The sequence below is a fragment of the Zasmidium cellare genome (genome assembly GCF_010093935.1).
Source record: "Zasmidium cellare ATCC 36951 unplaced genomic scaffold M409scaffold_12, whole genome shotgun sequence".
In the NCBI taxonomy this organism is placed as follows: Eukaryota; Fungi; Ascomycota; class Dothideomycetes; order Mycosphaerellales; family Mycosphaerellaceae; genus Zasmidium; species Zasmidium cellare.
In genome coordinates this window covers 671373-686146 of record NW_022986956.1, presented here as the reverse complement: position 1 = coordinate 686146, position 14774 = coordinate 671373, and the positions used below count along the sequence as shown (strand labels likewise).

Sequence of the window (14774 nt, the reverse complement as noted above, 5' to 3'; positions counted from 1 at the left end):
ATTGGGCTCGAATGCAGCAGTGGTGTGTCTAGCGTTCCAACTCTTCAGAAATGCGAAGATGGGAGGCAGCACCGTGAGTGCTTCAACAACACGCCCCTGGCCGGCAGAAGAGTATTCTTGGAGTCTCAGTCCGACACAAATCCAATACGAATCAGCCATCCCAAAACGCAGGAAGAGCTCACAAAACCACCTCACCAAACCCCTTCCCAACCACCACAATTCGCCCCAAATGCATCCACCCACTAACTCCCGTCGTCGAACCACACTCTTCACTCCCAAATCCAACTCTCCAACCTCCCTTCCCTTCCCTTCCACAATCTCCTCCTCTTCTACGTTTCAACAAACGGCACCGGACCCGCCATCCGGCACATGCTCCCACGTTGGGCGCCCTCGCTACCACTACCACATCCACATCTCGCCGTTCGGCGCAGAAGCCATCGAGACGAACTCTGGAAAATGGCTGAGACAGTGCAGGAAGTTCTGAGCTGATTCTGTAGTTGTGGTTGGGAGTGGCAGGGAGGGTAGGGTACGTCACTGGAACTTGGGTGGTTATGTCCACTCGTCTCTTCTCGTATTGTACTCTTTTGCGTGGATGGAGGCTGGTGATGTATATACCATAGCCACGGACCGATGTCCTATTGTCAATTGCGTGTACCGCTGGAAAAGGGTTGTCCGTTGTACGATGAGCCGAGAGTACCGTTCATTCTCAAAGCTATTCACTTCTTCACTTCTGATCTTTTGGTATTGTTACACTTTCAGCAAAACAAAAGGAAGCCTCTTCCTCCCGTAAACGCCGTGTCATTATGCATGCCGCTTGAATATCACACTATTCTTCCTTTCAACCTTTCTGTTCAGCTACACAGCTTTTGCTCATCTTTTACTTTCTCCTCTGCTGCATGGCCAAGATCTGGACCATGCGAACGAAGATGTTGATGAAATCAAGCTCGAGGGAGATGGATTCGTTGACGGCGTCGCGTCTGAACATGCCGCGTTCGGCCATGCGGGCGTGGGCGAGGATCTTTTGCGTATCGTAGAGGGTAAAGCCGCCGAAGACAGCCAATCTGTGGAAATCATTAGCATCAGAGACGCCCAAATGTGTGTGTGGTTTCGACTCACCCTCCGTAAAGCCAGATATTCTCAGTCCACATCAGTGCCCTGGTCGCTGTCGCAGGCAAGACAAGCGGTGCAAGTCCTGACAAAGCAACAATAGCAACACCCGCAAGGAGCGGTCCACCGATGTAAAGGTACTTCTCTTGCTTGGCCGTAGCGCCAACGAAAGCAATGCTACCCATCATACCAACAGTGTAAAGACCCGCGCGGGCGAGGATGGCTGGCGAGAAGAACAGGAGCGGAGACAGCAGAGCCGCTTGGGTAACGTTGAATCCCGCCCACAAGCCGTACTTCAAGACGTAGTTCTCTGGCGGCGTCGCGTGGCATCCCATCATCGTTCCGAGAGATCCAACAAGACCGATACCTAGCACGAGCCATGGGTTTGCGGACATGAGGCGATAAGACCAGCCGTTCACATGCAGAGCGCGGGCGGCGATGCCGATGATGCCGATTCCCAGGCCGGTGTGCAGGAAAGTATCGTTCAGGTAGGATCGTTCGTATGGAGGCATGCCGCCATCTTCGCGGGTTTCGCGGTTGAAGAGGAGGTTGATGGCGAGGAGGGTGCCGCCGAAGATGGCACCGCCGTAGATCAAGCGTTGTGTGATGTTGCCCTGCGCGAGCGGGTTCTGCGGCGCGGAGGTCTGGTATGATCGCTGTGATGATCGGAAGGCTTGACGGAAGACATTCTGCTGGTTCGATGCGAAGGTCGATCGTAGGGGCGTCGACTGTTTGAAGACGGACTGCTTGACGGGTTGCTGGGCTTGGGTTTGGAATGATCGGAAGACGCTTCGAGAGGTGGACTTGGGCAGCTCTTTGACGAGCGCGTTGGTGACGGCGAAAGGCCGCCGCATCAAGAAGGCCATGGCTGCGACAACAGATCCCGGTGGGCGTTTGCTGTTGATGAGGTTGAACTCAGGACGATGATGGTCTGGAGAGCTCTTCGGTACGTCACTATTGTGCTTACCTACGCAGTGGCGGGATTCACTTGATCATGTGACAGGAAAATTCCAGAAGGCTGGGCGGTTCGTCGACTTCACATCCTCCTGGCTGCCGTTTCATGGGTCGATTTATGTTGATATGCCCATGACAGTAGCTCTTGATGAACGGCATCACTCCATCTGGTGAAACGCCGCTCTGTGCCCTTTAAATCCAAACAAGGGACTTGTGATCTCCATTACCTCAGCCGCAGGCTTCAGCATTCGAAACCAACACAAGTAGCCTTATAGGCGACTAACTTCGCACAGATCCCGAGCGGTTGCCAGTCGCAGGTACAGCCGCAGCATATCCTCCTTTCGCTTTAGCATTTCAGGTACAGTCTCTTGCTTTCCAACCTCGTATCTCTCGATTGTCAATATCGTTGCCTGCAAGCCTTGAAATACATCTCAAATCCCTTCATTCCCCAACTAAACCACTACATTCTTCAACGAACTCTTTTTAAATGGCCACACAATCCCACCTTCTCAATCTCCCAAAAGAACTCCGCCTCCTCATCTACGAGTCCCTCTACCCCCTCCACCATTCCGGCAAACTACTCACGACATCTCACCCCCAACAAACTCCCTCGCACTAACCTGCCGCCAAATCCACCACGAAATCGGCTCTCTCTACAAACTCTGCTTCCGCACCTTCTGGACGACCGAAAAGTTCCTCCTCATCCACGAAACCCAAGCCCCCGAGACTTCGCGGGAGAGGACCATCACCCTCCCGGCCAGGGAAATGCAGCACATCACCAACCTGACCCTCATCGCCACATCCGACAACCCCCACGAGAGCTTCACGGCGTATCTCGTGCACCCCAATGGCGGCTGGAGGATCGTTTCGCACGATGGGGAGACGACGTTCCGAAGGTATCGAAAGTGGCTCTGGCGGAAGGATGCGAAGAGTGAGAGTGTGGTGGTTCCTACGAAGGCGGCGTGGGATGGGCATGGGAGCGAGGAGCAGTTGACGGAGGCGTGTGAGAGGGCGACGTGTGGGGTTCCGAGGGTGAATCAGGTTTTGCATGTGTGTGGGTTGGAGTTGGTGGATCTTTCAGGGGCGAGGTGGTGAGTGGGAGGTTGAAGTGAGGACGTACGATCGAAGCTCCAATATTGTACAACAGATTGCCTAGATGGCCGGCGAGCGATGCGTGTGAGTGGTTGACAAAGAGCGAAATCGAAAAGGCTCCCTCACTGCCCTCTACACCTCAGCACAATCACTCCACCCTTGTCCTCGTATACCTCGCCATCCCCGTCACTCTCCTCCTCTTCATCCTCATCCTCCTCCCTCTCATCTGTCTCATCCCAAAACCCCCAGAAACTCATACAGCGCCCTCCTCCCCTCAAAACTCAACTCCATCCGATCCCCTCTCCCTTCCATCTCCTTAATATCCTCTTCGTCCTCCTCGTCCTCCTCTTCACGCTGGATTTCAGCTTCGGTGAGACACAAATCACGATGTGCGGGGATCCAGCCTTCGTCGTAGCGCGGGAGGCGGTTTGGGGCTGCTGGCGTTAGTCTTGCAGGGATGAAAGGCTTCTTCGACGAGAGAAGATGGGCTTTGGTTTGGTCAACGCAACTCACCGACGACCAGCGTGACGGATCGGAACTCGAGCGCTTCGCCTTCGTTGTTGTTGTCCATGGCTTAGATTCCTTTTCGTCCTGCAATAGCTCGAAAGCAAGTGGCAGACTGCTCCCAACGCGCTTTGCTGCTGCGGAGATATTCTCGTTCTCGTAAATCCAATCCCAGCTTCTCTCCACGCAAAATGGCGTTGCTCCGTAAAGCTGTCCGCACCCGTCAGCGGCGACGGCAGTGATGATGAGAAAGCGGTGGTCCGTTGGCTCGGTCGTTGCCATCTGTCAGTGACCGAACAGACCTTCAGATATACTCCCCCGAGCGGTACCATTTCGAGCGCAAGCGACATGTCTTGATTGTCTCGCCATCGACTCCCACACGTCTGTGAGATCAGATTCAGAGTCACTTTCAGACATCCAAGCGCGACAATTCTGAGCGCTGTGAGCGCTGGCGTTCGACGCGCGACGAAAGCGCACACTCACCACCATTCGCGATGTGACCGACGCGTCCAATTCGACATGAGACATGTCCTTCGGGCAAGATCGGTGTCGCCAAGATATATCGCATCGCCACCTAACAATCAAGTGAATTTGGAAGACATGTCTTCACGCACGCACGCAAGATATGCGGTCTTCAGCCCATTCGACGTCCTCACAACAATTAATCATAGCATCGTAAGGTCACATCACAATACCCGTTCGTCTGAAGAAAACACTCACGTTTGATTTGACTTACGAGGTCGGAGCTAAGCTAAGTCTGCGTTTGCTCCGTTGCAGCATGTGCAATGCACAATCCAGTTCAGAAAGTACTCCTCACCGTTGCTACAAGCTCGTGGCTTGCGTTGGTCCGTTGAAAGCACGCCAAGTCAGCAGCACCACCCATGTGAACAGCAAAGCACTTAGCTCGCGCATCCTCCCAAATTCCAAAAAACCTGTCTCTCCCATCTTCGTCCTGTTCGCCGTTCTCCTTTACGCCGTGCTGTGAAATTCATGATTGCGACAAATTGCCGCGGTTGGTGCGATGCAGTCAGCTTGGTTTCTTGTGCGATTGCCGGTGGTTGAATGGTCGACAGCCAGACTTAGCTCATGTTGGCGGACAGCCCGTCGAGACTGCGTCAAAGAAAGTCTGCTCTCGAACACTTGCGGCAATTGTGTGAAAAGAGACTTAGCTAATTCCACTCTTGGAGAGAGCGAGCCACGCCCTAGCGTGGGGTGAACTTTGGCTGGGGTTGGTAGCGACCAGCACGAGCACGCTTCTCTTCCGGGGACACCAGGTTGTCGCGGAGCTTCAGCACGCTATGCTGTGCGCACTTACCTGCAGCGACCCGGAGGGCGAGCTTAGTCTTAGCTTTCGCCTTGGCCTCGGCTCGGTCGGTGGTTTGCTGTTGGGCGGTGTTTGGAGTTGGCTCGTTGGCTGGCTGTCCAGCGTTGTCCGACGATGGTGGGTCGACGGGCTGAGGGCTTGGAATCTGCGGATACGCAACTCCTGCGGCCTTCTGGGCCTCAAGCTCGGACCACATGGCGTTGATCTTGGCAGTGACCTGCTCGCTAGACATGGCCGGAGCTTCGAAGGACTTGATCTCGACAGGCTCTGGCGTGTCGTGCAAGCCTGTTGAGGGGTAGCGGAAGCGCGGCTCTGGCGTCTCGCTCTCGGTCGAATGTCTCAGTGGCATGTGGGCGAAGATGGATGGCTTGGGGATCTGCGGGGAAGGAACATGATAGTTGCTGGAGTCGGGAGGTGGCCTGGGAAGAGCTGTCGAGGCGGTGTTGAAGCCAGGTGGCATGCCGGGCGGGAATGACGACGAGCTGGGAGAGTGGCCAAGTGGCATGCCAAGCGGCAGTGGTGACGAGCTGGGAGGGTAGCCAGGTGGCAAGCCGTTGGTGGGTGGCATCGAGCCCGCACCGTAGCCAGGTGGCATGCCGTTGAAGGACGGTGGGAAGCTTGGTGCAAATCCTGGCGGAAAGCCCGGTGGAAGGCCTGTTGGAGCATGAGGAGGTCCAGCAGGAGGAGCGGCGTAGCCCTGCACGGCGGGTGGAGTCGGGGTCGGTTGAGCTTGGGAATCTGGCACATTCTGCGGCGTGGTCGAGGTCGCGCTGGGTGGAGTGCTCGAGGTTGGTGGAGGCAGACCCAAAGCTTGGGCTTTCTTGATGGCCTCACGCTTGGCCTTGGCCTCAGCGACACGACGCTTGAGCTCTTCCTTGCCCTCGATCTTGACCTTCTTAGAGCTGCCGCCCTCGTTGCGCTCCTTGGCGGCAGCCGAGCCGGCGAGCGGATTGCCGGTGCGACGCATGTGCTCGGCCTCCATGTTATGGTAGGCGCGGGTGACTATCTCGTTGCGGGCGGCGATCAGGCTCTCGGGCATGCCGATCATGGCAAAGACCTCGACGTTGATGTCCTTGCGGTTCTCGTTGGCGTTGGGCACCTCGTGCAGGTCGGCCTTGTGGACCTGCGCCATGTGCACGCGCAGCCCGCCGACGGTGTTGAGGCGGCGGTGACAGTTGCCGAAATGGCACTGGAAGTGCTTGACCTTCTGGTGATCGACGAGGACCTTGGTGTTATCGAAGTCCCGCTCACAGTAGTAGCACCACGGACGCGCGAGCACGTCCTCGAGCGACTCGCCCTGCTTGCGCTTCTTGCCCATCGTGGCGGTTGGTCGTCGGCGGATGGATAATCGACGGACGGCGGTGAGGGGGGTGGGTGGATGACGACGGTTTGGGGTGCCGTCGTTGGGAGGTGGTGGGTGTTGGTGGTGGAGGAAGAGGAGGAAGCGCAGTCGGAGCTTGATGGCTGGCTGACGCACGAAATCTGGAGCGCGCGACCGTCGGAACTTCCCATTCCTTCCTCACTTCCGGCTTACTTAGCGTGAGCGACACATTGCCTCCTATTCTTCACTTCAATTCCCCCGACAATCACATGCTCCGTCACATCTCGTTCACTTATTGCTCATCACGGCTTACTGCAACTCTTATGATCAGACTCGATGGCACAGTCTCATGTTCAAGCCAGGGAGCACCGACAATTGTCAAGGCCAACTGGACATTGAAGACATTTCATTGGCTCGTCTCAAGAGATGGGCTTTTCCTCATTGTCTTCAGGTCGCTTGACCTAGCTGCAGAGCCCCTTCGATCAGGCACAAAACGGAAATCGAGCACAGTACGCTGGAACTCGATCAGCATGGATGGTTCTGGTGGGCCTGCTAACGTATTCGGACACATCTTGGTGCTCACATCGAGATAGAGCAAGTTCATCGCTGAACATCAATTTGCACATGGACTCGAAGTCTCACCATGATACCAAGTTCCACGGACTTCTGATTTTTGACAATTGTGCAGTCCTCCTGCGGTCTCAGTCGTACAAGAGATCAAAAACCGGGCCCTTGTACCCAACCGATACCAAGGCATCTTCGAGACATATGCATCCATCTTCGTCTTTTTGCCATCTCCTCGAAAGGATGGCGATGGTGCTTGGTTCGGAGGCCATACGCTTCGCAACCAGAAGGTGTAATGGTATGGCTTCTATCTTGCTCAGACAAGCACAGAGTGTACATGACAAACGAAGGGGGTGAGGATTGGAACAAGCTTACCAACGCCCTTGGAGACCATTCACTCCGCACACTTCAAGGTCCAGCTCGCAATGGCGTAGAAGCAATTTCTGCTTGCGCAGCCCTCGTTCCAGATCAGAGCTATACTCAAGGCTGAAGACTGGTTGCCATCTTCGTCATCGTGGCTCTGCTCATGTATTGGATTTCCCAAAAAATTTGAAGAAATTGTCGACTCTTCACGGTCGAATCACATCGAACCAGAAGCGTGGCCTCACAGCAATCCCATTCTGCCAACCACTCGCCATTCGTGCAAATCTCCGTTACACTACATACAACAGGGTGTACACATGCAAGAACACCGATTACGAGATGGTAACACGGCGACTTGTGCTGCTTTGTCCACCAATCGACAGGTGTGCCGGCAGGGAAGGTAGCTGTTCTCTAATAATTCAACAATACCAACGACTTCATAGCCGACATTCAATTTTGGAGATAGTGCAGCTCTCTCCACAACCGAATGAGCGTCTTCGCAAGGAATCGAAGCAGAAGATGCGAAATCATCTTCGTGCTCGGCGAGACAGCGTGGCATCAGAGTCTGACTGCTTGCCAGAAACATGTGCGTTCTCACTTGAGCGTCGACAGCGAAAACAGACGAGTCGCTATCTGTTCGCCAACCTTGGGTGAGTGTTTGAAAGAACCATCCGCCAAGTTCGGCATGTTTTCAACACACGAAGACGCACGACGGTGACTTCGCAGCACTTCGTATGACCACTCTTCGGGGCTGTGTCGTCGGCGAACTCGTCATTGTGGCTCTGATAATTTTCGTTGCATCGTGGCTGAGTCTTGAGAGATTCCAAGAAGTTGTCGACTCTTCGCACGAGCCAATCAACGCGGACGGCGACCGAAGGCGACAGAGAGCAGTCTAGACTCTAGAAGCATGCAGGGCTCATGCACAATTGCTCCTTTGTGGCTCTGCCCGTAATAAAAAAGTGAGGCTTCGACGGCCATGTCGCGGAAATCCTCACCTCTGCTTGTGCACCAATCACAGGTTCTGACAAGATATGCCATCGATAGCCGCCTCAGTGAACCTCAGGTCAATGAGAGACTCACGTCGTTTTCCCCATCCAAGATGAACCCTCTTCAGAAGTGGCAAGGACATGTTTACGGTCGATTATGCTGATGCCAACAGAAGACTGCGGTCGCAGATGCGATGGTGACCCACTGAAGAACTGAAGCCTCCTGTACAACGCCACAAAGCTTTGAGGTCGTCGTTGCTCAAGTTTAGTTCGGAGAACAGGCCCGGCCGTGATGTTTACCACATGTGGGCAGATACGCGCCGCTTTGTAAGGCTTCGCCAACCAAGACCTAAGTGCTGAAGGATGAAACACATACCCTAACTGAAGTTTATGCAGGAAGTTAGCTCGGTGTTAACAGGACTTTCCGTCCGCACTGATAGACGAACAGGAAATGGCCTATCGGGGTCAGTGGTGGTTATGGGCTACGAGAAATATACCTTGTAAGCGTCATCTGTGTTCATCATCAACGAAGGAGAGTGATGAGGCCTATATCTTCCTCAACGAGCGTCTTGAATATGACTCTCTGCTGCCACAATCTGACCCATGACCGACTCCGAACATGCAGCACTTTGCAGTCCTTCCTAGCTTAGCGGTCCTGCTGGCCTCGACTCTTGTTGCCGCAACCCACGTGTCCTTCGTCGACTCAGAATACCCAACTCCAAACCTGGTAGCCGGTACCTGGTCCCTCGCCACCGCAAACATAACTCAAAACGGCACAACAGCCCCAGCCTTCGGCGACCACCCCGTTGGAATCCTCATCTTCGCCCCAACGCTCTACTTCAGCGAACTCATCACCGTCGACCCCTCCACCCTCCCCGTCTTCACCTCAAATTCAAAGACGAACGGCACAGCAGCAGAAAACGCCGCCGTCGTAGCAGGAACCCTGGGCCAAATCGGCAACTACACAGTAGCCTCGGACGGGACTTTCAAGAGCGAGGTGATCATCGCGAGCACGTTTCCGAATTGGATCGGGCTGTACCGGAATACGACCGCTCTCAATGAGACGGTGGATGGGACGGGAAGGCTCATGCATGAGATGTTGCATGATCCAGGGACGTCGACGAGGGTGGAGATTTTGTGGGAGAGGGTGGGCGGGCACGGGGGGAGGAACGAATGGCGGTGATACATGCGAGGCTATGAAGAAGCTTCGACACACGCTATATTGAAGATGCAGGAAGTCGAAGGCCATCGAGTCTATTGATTCTGCTCATCGCTTGTCCACCAAGAACGTCTCTCTCGCCGGCGGAGGACAGCCGATCCTGCAGAACCTCAGGGGCATGTGACTGCTAGATCTTGCGATGCAAAGCTCTAGATAATGCGAGGGTCTATGTGTCGTTAGCCTTACATTTGGGCCGATCTACATGGAAAGAAATCCCCTGCACCAATCATTGTCTGTATTGCGGCTCTGCCCTCACGTTGCCTTGTTCTGAGAATCTCGAGAAATATTTGTTTCTCCCTATAAACCAATCAGAGGATGGCTCAGTCCATACACACTCGCTCGCTTGGATACCATGTTACTGCAACGGGGAGATGGGATCACGAATGACACTCGTTTGGAGCTATCATAGCTGTAGCAGATCTCTTTATATGGTGCATATGATGGCTACGAAGACCCATAAATGCAGAAAGCGAAGCGCAGTAGCTGATACTACTGCTGCTCTTGTTATCAGTTAGAAGTGACTGGTTGAGTCGTCCATCGTGGCTCTGCTCTGTCTTCTCTTTGGGGTATTGCGTTCCCGGTGTTTGAGAAAATGGTCAACTCTCATCGTGAACCAATGGGAGTGTGGCTGAGAGGTGAGCTTTGCTGCTTTTGCAGTCGTGGAATCTTTGTCCTTTCCAGGCCATATTCTCCTTCTGGTGTGGAGAGAATCTCACATTGTAAATTCCAGTAAATTGGCATCGATTTTCGACATAGTACTCTCTGGTACTATGTGGCTTCAATCAACAGGAGAGAGCATTTAGCATCGGACAGGCTCGTCAGCTTGTCTATTTTCCGGGCGGACTGTTTCGGTTCGATTTCGCGCTGCAGCCTCGTCAGTGCGGTCTCGAAAAGTCAGTTCAAGTCTTCCTTCACTTTCGCTTTCGCCTTCAACATCAGGATGCCTTACATTCAGAGTGGTTCTGCTCTCGCGTAGGGCTACTCGTAGGGCTATCTCGAGATCAGGAGAGCCGGAAGCTCCTCAAACGCACCAATCACAGCCGCATCCTTATAGAGCCCGGCTACAAGCTTACACAGAAACGATAAATCTGATTCGTTCGTGCGAAGAGAGGAGCTTTGTCTCTCGCTCTGTCCGTGAAGGATTCCGGACGTGCATCTTGCAGAGCCACCTCCAGAATGGAAGAGACGTTCTGGTTGGTTCGTGCACTGGAAACGACTTTTCATGAAAATTCGACTGAGCCGCTTCACCGGATGAGCCACCTCCGCACCATCCATCTCTATGTCTGGGCCACATAGTCCTCAAAGTCCTAAAATGAGGGCATATCCCGATTCTAACAATATGTCTCAATGAGAGGTAATACAGGTGAAAGCCTAGGCCGCTCGACCTATCGGCAGCAAGTGAATAGATTGAAGTTGTTCAGAGTACAGCAACAATGCGTTATAGACAATCTACGTGCTCACGTTGACCACACTATTCTCTCTTGCTGCTCGGGTCAGATAATTGTGCCGAAACCGAATCTTAGCTGTTGGAAACAACATCAAGGGTCAAGACTGAGGTCTACATAACACACGATCATTAGCCCGTGCTCGGCACGCAAAGCTCAGCAGCAAACGACTTACATCGGCCGGGACAGCATAACAGCCATCCTCGTTGAAATTCTGACCAATAACGTCGTAGTTCGAGCAGACCTCGTCCGAGAACAGTGTCACGGTGTAAAGCCCCGTAATGCCTTGAGCATAGACGTTGTGGATCTTCTGCTGCGTGAATGGGACCGGTTCGCAGTACTCCGTCTCAGAGCTGACGGAATAATTGATGTAGTCGCTGTCTACTGGGTCGCTGGCCGGGCAGCCGTCGGCAAAGTAGTAGATGTACCTATTTCCCAAGGATATGTCAGTTCTGATGAAAGAAAATGACCATGGGCTGATAAGCTGACCAGGTCCCTTTCTCAGTGAGGACGGTCTCGTTGACAGGGATGGCGTGCACAGCTCGCAGCGCGAAGAGCGTGGCGAGAGCAGCGATTGTCGACTTCATCTTGGACGTGAAGATCGGAAATCAGGGCTGTTCGCGATGTTTCTGGCTTAGACGGTGTCGAGGAGTTGGATAGTTGTTGAGATATCGACAACTGGAGGCCCTTAGGTATCCCTTTATATACAGCTCATGCAATCGACAACGTCAACGACAGTATGATTCTTGCCACCGTCATGATGATGTTGCGGTCGATTGTAGATGGCGTTGCAACCTCGTCTTCCATCGTGTCTCTCAACAAAATCTTGAACTGCACCCATGTGGACCGGATGTCCGACAGACCCATATGATCTAGGAGCCACGCCGTTCACGAAGGCACGTGGCATGATCCATGGTGTTCGTAGATCTTCGTGCGAACCAATACCCAGCTCATGGTTGTCAAAGCGTGACCTCGCGCTTTGCGTCTATACGTGGGCAATGCCACAAGTTTCCACTCAGGGTATCATCGTCAGATCTTTCGGAAGGAAAGGGAGATTCCCAAATCTAGCCTAGTCGCGGATCTCGTAGGCTCACGTTACATGAACACCAACAGTACGTTCTCGGAATTTGGCCACGGTGGGCTCCCTCGCTAGATGGGGGTTGCCCGACAGCCTAGCATCGGGCGCGATCGTGCTTCGTCATTGGTCGAATCAACCATCTTCTCAATTTGTATGGCCTCGGCCGAGCCTTGTAGCCTGCTGTGGCATCCTTCTGGAGGCCAGTTGCCAAAATCCCTCAGTATAGTTCACGGCTCCACCGCATAGGAAACAGACTGTCACAACAACAGATCTTGGTAGCGCCACACTACCAAGGCCACTGTTGCACGTGTCTTCGATCCTGCACGTGTCTGTCTCCATAGTGTGCCTTGCCAGGTTTTGATTCGATATGTCTGTCTTTGTGTGGGGACTTTAACGACATTGCGATCATCGAACGAGTTGTTGCGTTGATGGTTGAGGATCTTGTGGCAATTAGCTCTCTGCACACACTGCTGTGATACGTCCAGTGCTCTTGCAGACGAGCGCTGAGCGCGTCACAGAGAGATCTTCAATCCAGAGGGAGGTGGTGTACACATGGTAGGCTAACAGGGCAGGCCCTCACTGCCCCAGAGACTGTCGGGAGAGCAGACTTGACCAAAACCTCTGCGTAACAGGGTCGTCTGTACGACACAGGGCGGTATCAATGGTCCAGCCTCGAAGGCACTAATGCCATCGGCTCTTGTTGGTGATTTTCGAGGAGTTGGTGGTCCACCTCGCGCTGTCACCAGTAGGTCGTGTGCGGAACCACTCACTTCCGACGCGCAACGAAGGAAGACAAACCGCATCTCAACGTCGCTAGACCATGCATTGCATTTGAACGGCGAATAACCTAGCTGTACTCAGTTTGCCGTTGATGCCGCTCACGGCTCGACGTTACGTTGACGAATTGAACAGCGGCTGACGCCCCGGTTGCGTTGGCTGCGAGGCGTGGATATAAAGTCTTCCAGAAAGTACGTTTTGATCTCGAGAAACACCCAGCCACACCATCACAGCAGCATCATTGACCTGATTCCCCTTTACTTCTCCAATCTCAAAAACAGATATGCTTCGCAACGTCGCCGTTCCGTCCACTCTTGTGGCACTGCTCCTCGTCCAGCAAGCGAGCGCAGTTCCCGACTTCACCTTCTGCACCGATGAGCAATGCACCGACTGCCCCGTCAGCGTAGCAAGCGAAGGGACCGGGTATCCCAACTGCGTGATCTACAACTCTGATGACATTTTTACAAACCAAGGCTTCTCAGGAGCCTCAGGAGGTGGCACCAGCGCATACCTCGACATTCCAGACCCTGGCGATGGTTGTTACATCATCATTAAGACGCCAGCCGACACCACTATGGCCGGATGTGGTGTTCCAATCGGGACTTACTCGCAGGCCACATGCTCGCACGTGGCTCTGAAGGAGACTTTCATGGTCCAATTCTGCTGTGGAACAGGCGACTGCACGGCAGCTGGAGCGGAGAAGCGATCGGCAAAGTTCCGGGCTTCTGAACTTCTCGACAACAATGGCATTGTCAGTCTTGGCGGTTTCATCCATCCTAACGGAACCGAGATCCAGCCTGTTCAAGTGGGCACTCCACCTGGACAGCAGAACCCAAAACGGGCCGCAGCCAAGACCAATGAGACACTTGCGAAGCTGAAACCGCGAGCTGCCGCCTGTACTGCCGGAAGCTGGGTCCCGGACGACAACGAAGTCGAGTACACACAGCCAGCATCCAGCTCGGAAGTGGTCGCCGATGGCGTGACAGGAGGCAGCTCTATTGAAATCACAACCAGTCGCGAATCATCCTGGTCCACCACGCTCTCAGCTGGGCTTAGTTTCGCCGACATTGTCAACATCGGCGTGTCCTTTACTCTAGAAGAGTCTATCACAGACTCCAAGTCGTACACCTTCAATGTCCCCGACGACGAGAACGGCGATGTCGATTGGACCGCGTTCCTAATGTGTAGCACTGGTAAGTCCCCGCATCTCAAGAAGCATTTCGGTCATATTGCTAACGCAAGGGGGAACTCAGGTACCGGCCAGTGCAACGGCGGCTCAGTCCATGGCCAGATTTGCAGCCCATACCGGTTTGAGTCGGGAGAGCTGGCTGGGATGTATTCCGTGATTGCGACGTCCTAGAGTCACCGACGAGTGGACGTAATCGAGAGCTGACGTCGCGAGTGCGAGCTATCGAAGGATCAGACTGGCGAACAGTGTTTGAGCCACAGGAGAAATGGGAGGGGGTGAGCAACCAGAGTTAGATGTCACTCGTTCATTGTGTATGTGGAGAAACTAGGTGTCGAACTTCCAATCCGGTGCTTTGTAAGCCTCTGGTTGAGTGAGATCAGGATTCGTCTTGATCTGAAATATCATAGTCAGAACGATGTACCAGAAGTGAGCAAGGTGAGGTCAGGTTTCAAATGCGGACGGGCCCGAATTGTCCCAATCCGTCACTGGAGCCTGAGGCATCAATAAATTGGCGAAGTACCCTCAGCACCTTGTACCCTGCAGAGGGAGAATGGTAAGCTCTCTAAAGATCTGCAAAATGTAAAAGTGAGGCGAGTAGTGCGATCTGTCCCTTCCCCATTTAGCTCTAGATCAGCGCGGGGTACAGAACGTCATGTGCATACGGGGAGCGGTTCGACCAGCAATAACGACCGTCTAGCCTTTGCGCAAAGATCTCATGGAAATCTGCTTTCGGAAGGGAAAGCGCTGAAGATCAGGCTTAGTCTCCGCTCCCCGAATGCATATAACGCTCTGTATCAGCGCCAACTCTCCAATTAGAAAAGGTGGCTCTGCGTTTTAGAAAGTGAGGCGAG

General features: G+C 53.7%; 7 protein-coding genes across 7 annotated transcripts; 3 read left to right on the top strand and 4 right to left on the bottom strand.

The window, feature by feature from the left end:
- Window positions 1-877: 877 nt before the first annotated feature.
- Window positions 878-1973, bottom strand: M409DRAFT_21368 (uncharacterized protein; the record flags this gene model as incomplete). Its single annotated transcript, XM_033805826.1, has 2 exons — window positions 878-1061; window positions 1117-1973. 2 exons carry the CDS (start codon window positions 1971-1973, stop codon window positions 878-880), a joined length of 1041 nt encoding a protein of 346 aa, XP_033669511.1.
- Window positions 1974-2826: 853 nt separating this feature from the next.
- Window positions 2827-3156, top strand: M409DRAFT_21367 (uncharacterized protein; the record flags this gene model as incomplete). Its single annotated transcript, XM_033805825.1, has 1 exon — window positions 2827-3156. The coding sequence occupies one exon, from the start codon at window positions 2827-2829 to the stop codon at window positions 3154-3156; it is 330 nt and encodes a 109-aa protein (XP_033669510.1).
- Window positions 3157-3384: 228 nt separating this feature from the next.
- On the bottom strand, window positions 3385-3724 carry M409DRAFT_21366 (uncharacterized protein; the record flags this gene model as incomplete). Its single annotated transcript, XM_033805824.1, has 2 exons — window positions 3385-3587; window positions 3667-3724. The coding sequence occupies 2 exons, from the start codon at window positions 3722-3724 to the stop codon at window positions 3385-3387; spliced, it is 261 nt and encodes an 86-aa protein (XP_033669509.1).
- Window positions 3725-4859: 1135 nt separating this feature from the next.
- Window positions 4860-6299, bottom strand: M409DRAFT_53265 (uncharacterized protein; the record flags this gene model as incomplete). Its single annotated transcript, XM_033812321.1, has 1 exon — window positions 4860-6299. One exon carries the CDS (start codon window positions 6297-6299, stop codon window positions 4860-4862), a length of 1440 nt encoding a protein of 479 aa, XP_033669508.1.
- Window positions 6300-8834: 2535 nt separating this feature from the next.
- M409DRAFT_21364 (uncharacterized protein) lies at window positions 8835-9398 on the top strand (the record flags this gene model as incomplete). The annotated part of the gene is made up of 1 exon (XM_033805823.1): window positions 8835-9398. The coding sequence occupies one exon, from the start codon at window positions 8835-8837 to the stop codon at window positions 9396-9398; it is 564 nt and encodes a 187-aa protein (XP_033669507.1).
- Window positions 9399-10953: 1555 nt separating this feature from the next.
- On the bottom strand, window positions 10954-11466 carry M409DRAFT_21363 (uncharacterized protein; the record flags this gene model as incomplete). Its single annotated transcript, XM_033805822.1, has 3 exons — window positions 10954-10992; window positions 11055-11307; window positions 11369-11466. 3 exons carry the CDS (start codon window positions 11464-11466, stop codon window positions 10954-10956), a joined length of 390 nt encoding a protein of 129 aa, XP_033669506.1.
- A 1551-nt stretch (window positions 11467-13017) lies between these two features.
- Window positions 13018-14094, top strand: M409DRAFT_21362 (uncharacterized protein; the record flags this gene model as incomplete). Its single annotated transcript, XM_033805821.1, has 2 exons — window positions 13018-13927; window positions 13988-14094. The coding sequence occupies 2 exons, from the start codon at window positions 13018-13020 to the stop codon at window positions 14092-14094; spliced, it is 1017 nt and encodes a 338-aa protein (XP_033669505.1).
- Window positions 14095-14774: the final 680 nt, after the last annotated feature.